Here is a 12,674-nt window from a genome sequence, read left to right on the forward strand (position 1 = left end):
ACTAGCAAAACTAGAATAAATTATGAAAAATAGCAAGAATGCAGAATGAATTATGCAAATTTGCTCAATTTGCACAGAATTTAATTTCTTGGAACATTGTTGTCGTTGCTGCTGCTGTTATTATGTACATTTCTATACTGCCCAATAGCCAAAGCTCTCTGGGCGGTTTACAAAGATTAAAAACATTAAAATTCAGTATACAGAGATTGAAAACCATTTACATAAAAACACATGAACAGACAATATACACAAATGACATATATCTAACACAACTTCAAAACGAACAACCTCAAAAGCAAACAACCATAACCACAAGACATTCCAGGATCAACTAAAACTTATCATATGCTGCTAAATGCCTGGGAGAAGAGAAAGGTCTTAACCTGGTGCCAAAAAGATAACAATGTTGGCTCCAGGCAGGCCTCATCGGGGAGATCATTCCATAATTTAGGGGCCACCACCAAGGAGGCCCTCTCCCTTGTTGCTGTTGTTATTATTTAGCATGGAACAGACACACTTTATACTCATAGCTCTTAGGATAGCTGATTGAGAACAACTTTCCCTTCTACCTGATGAATTCAGCCCTACTCAAAATACCTTCACTCTCTCTTACTAAGAGAAGATAAAGATAGATACCCTCACTCCTCTGCTCTTTTCTCTCCCTCATTTTGTGTCTCTGGGGTTGAAGCTGACCCTAATCTAACCCCCATTTATGCCTCATTATGTCTCATATGTACGACACTTAGAGGCATCTGTTGCTAATGTCCTGCTGCTATTTTGGGAGGGTGGGGCTGGTCTTAACAACAATCAGTGGAGAGGTTTTGCATTGTGTGTGTGCTGATTTAGCCTGTCACCTTTTATTTTAGTACTACTGCATCTTCCTACTCTTGTCACCCTTGTAATTACAGGCTCAGAAATTAGTGTTTGTCTCTTAATTGGGTCCCCCCCCCCCTTCCTTTGTCTTCAGTGCTGTTGAAAATGAACTATCATGGCTTTACGGGTTTTACTGAAGGAACGGTTCTAAGCACAGAGAAATCTTTCACCCTGTAATTACGCTTCCATTGTCTCCTGCTTTTGTTTGCTTTTTTGAAGAACCCCCCCCCCCACTCCTGCATGTGCTTTTATTTTGTCTCATTTATTAAATTGCACTGAAAATTAAAATGGTGGCTCTTACAAGGGGAGAATGGAGGAAACATAACTTTATGGGGAGAACCAATCTAACCGCTGGAAAGGGTGAAGACGTGTTACAGGTCATTTCTGTTGCCGATGCATTTCTGCAACCTCATTTTATTTAGTGAAAAGGACCAGGTCCCACACTTGCCCATGATCACCCCCAGATACTGCCCCAGAAACCCAGAAGCAATTTCTGTGATCACAGCAATGTGTTGCTGTTGTTTTAAGATACTGGGATTGATTTCAGTCTGCTGTGATTGTTTCTGGAGATCAGCCAGTTCATACGTTAAAAAGCAAAGGCTGTCCATAAAGAAAAAAGTCCAAAATCCATGTCAGGTTCCCCCCCCCCCCGCCTTTTCACTGCCTGCTTTTTGTGATGTCTTGAAGAGGTCATGAGAAGATCTAGTGATCTTGAAGGCCTGCACATTTTTGTGTCCTTTGAGCTGGCATAATAAAGGTATTGCCCTAATATGGATTTTGCAGTTCATATGTTGCATTTTTTTCACATGAATAGCGGCCCTGGGAATGTCTGGGATGCTTTGTGCAAAGTCAGTTTTCATCATGTGAACCCACCTAATAAAAGTGTCTGTCTGTGGCAGTTGCCCGACCTGGCACAGGAAGCATCAACCAGTTTCAAGATCATACATTAGCAAAGGACTCAAAAATTAGGGATGTACGAAAGTCACTTACCTTTTTGAAGGGTGACATTTGCGTTGGGGGGGAGGTGCTTCGTCCCTCCCCCCGAAATTCTCCCTGGCTGGCTCGGCTCCGTGGCGACTCTGCGGAGCCGCTGGCCAGGGCCTTCCGCAACTGGACATCTGGCTACTGGGCTGCACAGGGACACAAATGGTGGCCGCCGTAGCCGCTGCCATTTGCGCCCGTCTTTTGCCGTAATAGGCTACGTAAATATTTACGTAGCCTATCACAGCAAAAAAAAGGGAACACAAATGGCGGCCACCATAGCTGCCGCCATTTGCGTTCCCTTTTTTTTTTTGCCGTGATAAGCTGCGTAAATACTTACGTAGCCTATCATGGCCTCCGCAGGGATGCAAATGGCATCCCAGAGTTAGTATTTATGTAGCCTATCACGGCTATAATGAAGAAGCAAACGGTGGCCACAGACGTGGCTGCCATTTGCAAAGCAGCGCGAATGGCAGCAGGTAGGTGCTCCGTTTTGCATGCCTTTCGCAGGGTGGGGGGGTGGGGGGCTTCGTTCCGCCACGGATTTCGGGGGGCCAAATGCACTGGCATTAGGCCTCACTGAGATCCGTGGCGGAATTCTCTGACATCCCTATCAAAAATTGGTCTCTGGGCCAGTCGCCTGCTACAGGGTTTAATGACAATGTGGAAAGGATATTCAAACTTTGTATACAGGTGGAATAAATAAGAAAGGGGATTAGAGCTGATATGAGATGGGTCATAGGGGAGGTGGTTATCTGTTGGGTCTTCAAGGCCAGTCTGTTTGGACTGTATTTCAGATGTACATCACTAGCACAATCAAGACGAAGAGCAGTCGACTTGCCAAGCCAGTGTTGTGCCTGGGGACTCTTTGTGCTGCGTTCCTCACCGGGCTCAACCGAGTCTCTGAGTATCGAAACCACTGCTCGGATGTCATCGCGGGCTTCATTTTGGGAAGCGCAGTAGCTCTCTTCCTGGTAAGTGAATGGTTAGTGCTGTCCTTTCCAACACTTAAAACCCATCTCTTGTAGTGCCCCTAACCTAGTGCCCTGGAAGGCTGCCTTTCACAAGAGCTTGGAGGCAGCAAAAGAGCATTTTATAAAATGGTATGGCCACATGCACCTGTCTCACTGAGGCAGTCCTCAAGAACGGCATAGCACGGAAGAACAGCTCCCATGTGGAATGATCCACGTGGCAGCCATAATACAAATCACGCCTCGAGATGGTTTTGCCCTTAAAGGCGGCCTAACAATGATTTTAAGTAGACACCTTTGCTAGATACTGTGCCAAGGTGAGTGGGCTGCCACTGAATCTCAGCAGGAACTAGATTTTATAGTAGACCTGGGACCTTTTGGTGAATGTCTGTGAAACTATGGAGGGGACTTCTGCCTTTTTCTTTAGTCATCGAGTATCAGAACTAGTGGTATATTTAAAACCCAACGTAATTCTTTCAAAACAGGATTGGACAACTTCCAGATGTCCAGCAACCAATTTCTTCACCTACTGGGGGCCACACCCCTGCCCCCACTGCCGTGGTGCTGAAATTTAGTGGTGTGGTTGCACAGCAGTGAAAAAGGACCGATTTTCCCTTAAAAATTGACCCTTTTTTGCTGCTGTGCTGCTATGTTGCTGAATTTTGGCAACATTTTGTTTTATTTAAAATAAGGGGGAAATTGGCCCCTTTTTGCTGCTATGCCACCAAATTTTGGCAGCAAGTTTGGCAGTGGGAGCTGCAAAAAATGCCATGGGGCCACACACTGCCTGCAAGCCACGTGTTGCCCATTGCTGCTTTAAAAAATAGAAGCCATGTCCTTTCCTAATTAATGCCTCTGAATTATAAGTGTCTGCAAAGTCCCTTCTGGGGGTAGTTCCAAGCAAGAGGCTTCTTTGTCTCCTGTTAAATGAGGGACTTGCATGATTGCTGCAACAATCCCTTTTTTCTTCTTTTTCCTCACCCCACAGGGAATATGCGTGGTTCATAACTTCAAAGGCACACACGGAACTCCTTCTAAATCGAAGCCTGACGAACAGCGAGGAATGCCGCTGATGGCATTTCCAAGAGTGGAAAGTCCTTTGGAGACATTGAGTGCACAGGTGCCATCTATCCTCCCCTTTTGAACTTTGATCTATTGTGGGGAATCCTGTCTCATTATCCAAGCCAAATCCCCATTGTTGCCAGAATAGAATAATCTGTACAGGAATATGGTAGTGTAAGGCTTAATACTCAAGGTCTACCAGACTGACTTTGCTCATGTTTATTTTCAACTGGAGCTGGAGCAGTGTAGATGCGCAGAAAAGTTTTAAAGTTCAAAAAAGTTAAAAGCTCGAGCTTTAATGGCAGTTAATTTCTTCCACGCCAAACAGGCAGAGCAGCCCCTACTCCACAAGGATAACAGACAGCCCTGTTTGGCCAATCACTGTGGCGTGAAGATGGGCGCTGGGCTTACCTGCACAGTAAGGCTGTCACCACTAGCAGGGAGGGGGAAAGAGATGGAGGCAGCCAATCGGGACACGGAAGGGAGGGAGCAGGGCTGCACTGCATGCAAATTTCAGAGGGAGGATTCACTATGCATGAGCCACATCTGCATCATCCATGAGCCCCACTGTGCTGAGGGGCAAAAAAGTGGGAAAAGAGCAGGATTACTAGAGCCCATGGCAACATGGGTGTACACTAGTATCTCAGAATACATTATTTGGGGAAGTTGGTCATTCTTATGCCTTACTCCTTCACAGTAGTTGAATCTTTATTTCAAATAAACTTCTCTTTGTTCCAAATAAGCTAGTCAGGAAGCTTTCTGCCATATTTTTAATATCACTGGCATTATAAATGGTGGCAAATTTGGGAACAGTGGTGTTGGCAGCTCCGTCATCTTAATTAGAGCAGTCCTGCCGAGCCACACGCTGAATGTATTCCATCTCTGCAAATCCCTTGTTTCCCTCTTCATATCAAAGGTTTATCTGCGATAACTGGCCCGACTATCCTCTAAATTGGCCTTCCCCAATATGGTGCCTTACAGATTGTGTTGGACTACACATCCCATTATCTCCAGCTGATGGGACTGACTGTCCACCATCTCTGGAGGGCGCCAGGTTGGGGAAGGCTGTGGTAAAACAACAACAACCAAGTATCAAACCTTGCAATTTCCTGAAGTTCTTTCTTAAGTGCATTTGGGCTTGTAGTTCACACTATTATCTCCCTAATGAAAGAACAGGCTGTGTTTAAATCAGGGGTGGAAAACCCATAGCCCCCTGCCCCAAGACGTTGTTGGGCTCTAGCTCCCATCAGCCCCAACCATCATTGCTGATGGACAGGAATGATAGGGTTGCAGTTCAAGATCTGTAGGGCTACAGGCTCCCCACCCGTTTTAAATCCTCCTCTGTCTGTTTTGACATTCTGGAGCAGGGAGCAGACTCCCTTCTACCAATAGCCACTAAGGTTTGCCTTGCCCTTCCAGAGAGTAGGAGCCTCACCCTTGTCTGCAGCAGCCCCCATCTCTAACTTTATTTGAAATTGTAACACATCACTGCTGCACTCAAGATGACCACTTTTTTTTTTTACTGCTCCTGCTTTAACGTACACCAGATCAAAAGAAGCTGCCACCAATCAAACTAGCCCATTGGCCCATCTAGCTCAGTATTGTCTGCACTGACTGGCAGTGGCTCTCTATAGAGTGTCAGGCAGGAGTCTTTCTGGAGAGGCCAGAATTGAACCTGGGAGCTTTGGCATGCAAAGCATACGCTCTACCACTGGGCTGTGGCCCCTCCCCAAGCGCCCGGTACCCAGACATTGAGTAGGGGAGGCTTTCCCCCGCAATTCTTTCTATGCCTGGAAAAGCTTTGCCTGCTAAAATTGTGTGTGCCCGAGAAGGCGGCCACCAACCGGGCTAGGTGGCTTTTTGTTTTGTTGGTGGTGTTTTACTATTGGGCCAGAATTTTGGCCAGAATGTGGGGCTTGTTGCTAGTATTTTGTTGCTGCTGAGTAACAGTCAGCAGCAGCAGCACTTTCCGCTTAGTGCACAGGATTAAACCATGCAGTGCGCACACATGCATTAATGAGCAAGGCTGTTGAGCTCAACCCCAGCACACCATTTCACATGCTGCTGCATGAGAGACTGCAGGGCATGTGCCTTTGTGTCCTCTGTCGCTTCCCCTCTGCAAGCTTTGTTGAACAGAGGAGGGATCAGTGGCAGGAAAACAAGGCAACTTGGGCACAGCAGCTGTCAGGAGTGTCTGTGTTTGCATGTCATGCTAGACCATAGTTCAGTGTGAGGAGAATGAGCTGCAGTAAGGGTTGGGCTTGTGCATTCACCTCGCCTGTCATCCTGTAGCCTGAAGTTGAGAAACTTTGGTTTCATTTAGAATGGTGTCAGAACCTAAAACCAGGAGTGCAGAACTTGAGGCCTCAGAGCCAAATCCGGCCCTCTGAGGTTCCCTGGATAACCACACCCCCTTTTCTCCAATCACCAATAGTTTAGTGGTTTCCCAGCTTTTATGCAGTTTTCCCCCATTCTGAAAAGTTGAAATGCCTCTCCTAAGGCTTAGTGAGTGGCAGGAAGAGCATCAAGCTCAAACATCCTGGCATTTTTGGTGTTTCAGCCCTGCCCCCTTTTGCCTTTGGCCCCACCCTCCAGAGATATGCAGCCCCCGAAAACTTCTCTGAAATGGAATTCGGCCCTCGGGCTGAAAGAGGTTCAGCACCCTTGCCTTAAAATTTGGTAAATCTTAATTATGGCTTGTTAAAACATGCCAGCTTCATAACCCACAGTTTGAAGTTGGCTCATTCCAAAGATAGGGTGGTTAAGATTAACCACTCTTTGTCAGGTTCAGATGACACGACAAGCTGCAATTAATCAAAAAACGTGCCCGAACTCCTTGTTGCAGCCATGCCAGGGGAAGAGGGGAAGGACCAATTGAGTCCGAGGTTTGCGGTGCCTCATTCCCATCACAGTAAACTATGATTTAGCCTGGCCTTAGTGATGTTATCGTGTATTTTCTGTTTTTAATTTGTCTGTCCACTGCCTAGAGAACTTCAGTTATTGGGCGGTTTAAAGATGAAATAAATAAATAGATGCCACAACTAAAGATGGAATAAATAAATATCCAAACTCTCCCATTGGGTTGACATCCACTTCTACGCACTGCACAACTCCTTCATCCCCCACCAGCTAGAACCCAAATGTAGGCTTAGCCCCTGCTTTTGCTTTCATCTCCCTCCCCACTTCAGTCCATCAAGCCCTGGCCCCAGAATTGTCCCTGCCTTTGCCCCCTGCCCTCGCACATAATGCTTGCAATCAAACATTGGCAGCTCTGGAGTCCAGCTGCTATTAAAGGCGTGGGAGCAGAGCTGTTAAAAAAACTGGCAATCCCCCCCCCCGCCCCCGAGAATGTGCGTCTTTGCACTAGGGTCAGTGGTTTTAAATATGTTAATGGGCACAGGTTTACAGTCTATGAAAGCCTAACGATATATCCTGGATTTTCTCTTGGGGCCAAAGTGTGCTGCTAATCACATATAGTGTAGCTATGTGCAATGGTTTTCATTACTCTTGTGTAAGCACATGGGGGCCCAGTTCAGACTGGGACCACAGCACTACAGGAGGAGGGGTTAAACCCTCCCTGCTCCTGTTTTTTCCTTGAAATTCCACCACCAGCAAGGGGAGGGATTAAAAAGGGGGGGGGGAAGTATCCAATGAAGACATTTTGTTTTTTTAACGCACACACACACACACCCGGTGTGTGTGTGTGGACAGGGAATTAAATGGGAAAATGGGTGTGGTGGGAAGGTTCAACACACTGCCTGGTGGAGCATCATCATCCCGATCTGAATCGGGGGCCCACGTGCTTACACAAGAGTAAGAAAAACTCATGCATAGCTACAGTATGCATGATTAGCAGAATGTTTAGTTTGGCCCTTGAATAGGTTTTGTTGTTGTTGTTACCTGTCCTGAGACTTGACAGTCCAGACCACATACTGACTGTATAATACTAAAACGTATTCTGTGCTTTGTGTCCTCTTTTTCCATAGAATCATTCTGCCTCTATGACTGAAGTAACCTGATCTGACAGATGGGAAGAGAAGCTATTTTTTATCGCCCTCCGGTACAATATTCCCTCAACAACACACAGTTATACTAATTGTCAAACTGTGATGACCAGTATTATGTTATGTCTAGTTAGAAGCTAATGTTTTGTACATTTTTGTAGGAGGAAGTGATGTAGCTTGCCCTGGAATTTCCCCCCCTTTTTGGTCAGCTTTAATATATTTATGCCAGAATTTAAAACAAAAGAAAACAAACAAAAAAAAGAAACAGAAAAAAAGTTTTTAAAATGTGAGAGAGACCTTTTCTTGTTTAAAATGTGTTCTGAGGCACTACATCTTTGGGAATTGTTGATGTTTTGTGATATTTGTACACAGACCTTTTTTGGTTTTGTTTTATATACAATAAATTAAATGATAATTATAATACTAATTCACTTTTACCTTTTTGTTACCAGGGAAAATGCTTCCAGTAGGTGAAGGGTCCAGATTCAGTCATTGTTGTACAATTCTGCAGTAATCCGTATTCACTTTGATGAAGTTAATATAGAGTTGCCACGGCATGATATGGATCTAGCACTTTAGGCTATTGATAATGAGAAATATGTATTTTTGAGTCCTGATTCAGCATGGATAAGGACATGATTGAGGACTAGTCTGCTGCAAACTTCTACTCCTGCTGTACAAGCCCCATGGATGCGAGTGGGAGTTGAACAAATTCCTGAACTGCCTTTCAGGACTCCCATTCATCTCTATGGAGCTTGCTCAGGAAATTGCCCCAGTGGGTCATGCCCAGGGTGTGCAACCTCCAGGTTGCTTACTCCAGACTAGTAGTTTCATTGGGCCCAAGGTACGCAGCCTGTGTGCGCAATCCGCAAAGCTTTCCTTGTGGCTTTCTTTCCGTAGTCTTCCCAGTACCTGTGCTAAGCAAAGCCTGCTCATGTGATCCCACTTTTTTGAAAAACCATACATCCTTGGAGGTGTTACCATGGAAGAGAAATCCTGGGTGCACACGTGCATGTCTTGTGCATTGTGTTTAAGATCACTGCCATGGATTGCACGAATCAGTGAGCGCAGCTTATGGGCCAAGGTTAATATTAAGACTTTGGTTTAACACGAACGCTGCAGAATCAAGAGTCTAGTAACTTGGCTCAAGAGATGCCATTGTGCTAGTTACACTCAAAGAGGTAGTACAACATAGTTAGCATTTTTATACAGATGTTTGGGATAGAGCCACACCTGGAAACTTAGACAAATATGGAAGTATTATTGCAGTCATGGGCCAAAGAACAACGGTCAACAATAAGCTTTAGTCCGCTTCCGAGCAGTACTTTTTAAAGACGTGCATCTTAAGACCTGTTGCTTAAGAGGCATAAAAATGTTGTGTAGGAAACTTCACAGACATGTTCATCCAACCACTTACCAGAGTTGTACCAAAATGCGCATCTTCGCTGTGAAATAGACATGTGTGTAACCCTTCCTTTGTGGCATATGCATGCATTTTAAAGACATGGGTAACTGGGGAAGTGGCACTTACCCTTGGACCAAATATACTTGACCCTTAGATGCACATGAAATGCTGTGCACAAAGTGCATTGCAGAGGGCCCCAATTGGTCTTGAAGGTCTGAAGCCATCACTGTGGTTCCACCTAGTGTTTTGTAATAGGAGGAGTGTAAATGTTTCATTGCCGCATTACAGCATCATATAACAACCTAGAAAGGAGCCTTAGGCTAATAAATCTGTGATTCAATTCCACTGGTGCTACTATGAAGAAACCATTCATGTTCACATGAGTGGGAAATTAGATCCAAGCTGGGTGTCACACTTAACCATGTGAAAAGCAACTTGGTTGTGCCTGTTCAGAACTCTGAAAGCTCCCCGCTTACCAGGAAGGAAAGCTAGCGGGGCTTTAAGACATATGTACAAGGAGGAGGAGGAAATTGTAGCCAAGCTTCTCTTCTCTTGTTATCTCTGGCAGCTAATCTTCCCTCCTAACTGCCAGGGAAGATTAGCTGCCAGAGAGATCAGTGGTGATGACAATAGAAGCAAAAAGCTCAGCCATTGCTTGTGTATGACTTCAAGCTACTGCAGTTTTTCTTGTTTGGGAGGGTGGCCTTCAGAGCTCTAAACAGGCAGCACTTGGCTGCTTTATATATGGTAAGCATAATGTGTGGCCCAGTGCTTAAATCCTAATAGATTTGGGCATGCCTTTCCCATAGAAGTGCCTGCCTCGTCATCACAAGAACAGGCAATGTCGGCCTTTTGTGGGTCATTACGTAATGCATTTGTATCCAAAACTGGTTTTCACTTTGCACAGTATTGTTAACAGATCAAAAGAAAACAAATGGACCAGTTTGCTGGTCCATCTTTTTGTCCTAGGGCTTTCCTGCTGCATCTCATTTTTCTAGCATGGTGATAACCAATAGCGTGTTTCCTTTGAGGAGTTGAGCCTCTCTCTGTACTTTTCCTGGAATGTCTACCATGTTGGTTCTTGGGTTTTTGTATATAATTTTTTTTCCAAAAGAGATGAAAAAAAAACTTATCACAAAACTATTTGCATCAGGGCTTTGTCATTTGTTCTAGGAGCTGGGAAAGAATTATATGGGAGCTGTCTTGCTTCACAACCACATCACTCGGCTTTCCAGGGCACAGACAACAGCAAACCGCCACTGCTAGCGTCATCTGGGATCAACTTGTGGCTTGGGCCTAGTCTCTGACCCTTGGGTGTGAAACGAAAACATCCCTAGTCCAGATGTTCCCCACAAGGCTACTATGTTGAGGTCGATATACATCTGAATCAGCTGTGGTCACTTTAAAGAGATGGATCAGCTCTTCCCACTGGGGAAACACATTACGATACTGACATTGAATGTCCCCTAAGTTATTGGCCTTCCATGAAAATAGTAAACAGTCATCTGCTATGTCAGCATTGATCCATCTAGCCCAGTATTGTCAACACTGGATGGCAATGGTTCTCCAAGCAGAGGTCTGGGCCCTCCCCTATGGATCACAGCTTCCCCTAATCAAACATGGATGATGTGCAACATCTGCCCCACCTTCCTAGTTATTGGGAAGTTACCTCTGCACTAAGAGTATAGATAGCAGGGTGACAATGAACTGCATGTTAGCAGCTGCATAAGTGCAATTACAGCTTGGAGTTTTAGTAAGTCTTCCAAATACTATCTCACTACTGCCACGTAGCCCATTTAATGCTCAGCTTTCATTAACAGAGTAGTGGGTTTTCTCCCATTTCAGAGATCTGCATGCCTAACATTACACACCACGTTTATCCAAAAGGATGGCAGGGAGGGAATGTTGAGATACCGAGAACTTTGAAAAATCACATTGCATTTTACCACCTATGTATTCCACTTTCCTCCAAGGAGATCAGAATGCGCACACATGGAGTCATTCCTATTTTATTATCGCAATCCTGTGAAGTAGGTTAGGTTGAGAGTCAGTTACTGGGCCAAGGTGAGCTACATGGCTGAGTGGGTATTCTTTGCCAATTTTCTGTGGGCCCATTCTATCCCTAACACCACATTTGTTTTTTAGAGAGGAAATGTAGTGAACTCACAGCAGCAATGTTCATACATGTGTTACTATGAATATGTACAATTTGGTGATTATTGACATTCACGTGTGAATGTTGACAATCCCAGACACATGTTGTGAATGTCTGAAAACATCCCTTGGTCTATCTTTTTGAATCAACGGTCACCTATATGTGATCAGCTTGCTCATGTATTTCTTAAATGTGTGTGGGGGAAATAAGTCTATTGGGTTACTCAGAGAATTCATCTGGGATTGTCAGCATTCCTACTTTAATTTGACATTCACTAAATATTGGACATTCATAGTAATGTGTACAAACCAGTCATTTTGCTCTTATGAATCTGCTTTTTGGGCTGAGGAACACTGGAATATAGAAACTAGAGATTTACTAATATGAAATTGCCTGTTTGGTCCAGCTCCAGATATTTCGCCTTTGAATGTGGATTCTCTCATTCTCATTTTAAAGGCTGAACTAGCCTTGCTGTATAAGATCAGTTCCAATGACTAGAAGATCTGTTGGGCCACAGTTCCAATCCAGCCCTGTGCACTAATTTGGTTTCCCCTACAGAACTAATTTCAGCTGATAGTGGTCACTGTGGAACTCTGAGGATCTAAAATTGGGTGTCACATTTCTAGGTCAAGCTTGCCCAAACTTGGTAGCTTCCATGAACACAGACATAATTGCTAGACTAATGAAGCTAATATATAATAGTTCACAAAGACATACACATCAATGTAGCAGGTGGCATTTTCCAAGCATCATCTTCACTGACCCAGCAAAAAGGGGATGGACACCAGCCTGGAGGCATTCATGACTCTCAAGGCATCGGATGAACACAAAAGCTTGCTAGTTGTCACCTCTAGTTGTGACCTAGGCAAAAGGAGCATCAGTACCTCCTGGAACATCCCTACTGACAACTAAATCCATCACATTGGAAAGAAAGCATCCAGAATATCTCATAATTTGGATAGGTTCCAGACAGGATGTTAATGAAACCTAGAGGACATGTCATGTGAGCCATTGCCAGTGGCCCACTCTTGGTATTATGGTTTTGGAACTTCACTGGAACCCACTGCTTATGGAGACCTTGTCTATTCTCTCACTTGTATCAGTCATCTAGGCACAACTTCTGTTTGTATTCTGCCATCTTTCAGAAAGGGAGTTTTGTTTCTTAAGACAGCCTTTATTTTTTTATTATTTTTATTACATTTATACCCTGCCTTTTTTCCTCT

At 44.5% G+C, this 12,674-nt stretch overlaps 1 protein-coding gene across 1 annotated transcript in view; it reads left to right on the forward strand.

The window, feature by feature from the left end:
• The window catches only part of PLPPR1 (phospholipid phosphatase related 1), a 211,406-nt gene extending 203,091 nt beyond the window's left edge, over positions 1-8,315 (forward strand). Inside the window, exons 6-8 of the mRNA XM_084834727.1 lie at positions 2,652-2,828; positions 3,814-3,945; positions 7,874-8,315. Of these exons, the coding sequence (XP_084690853.1) occupies positions 2,652-2,828; positions 3,814-3,945; positions 7,874-7,906 (342 nt within the window). The 3' untranslated portion in view covers positions 7,907-8,315. The remainder of the gene's footprint in view (positions 1-2,651; positions 2,829-3,813; positions 3,946-7,873) is intronic.
• The last annotated feature ends 4,359 nt before the right edge of the window (positions 8,316-12,674 follow it).

The sequence above is a fragment of the Heloderma suspectum genome, chromosome 2, assembly GCF_057233095.1.
Source record: "Heloderma suspectum isolate Gila_16-S chromosome 2, 16-S_ref, whole genome shotgun sequence".
NCBI classification, from domain to species: domain Eukaryota; kingdom Metazoa; phylum Chordata; class Lepidosauria; order Squamata; family Helodermatidae; genus Heloderma; species Heloderma suspectum.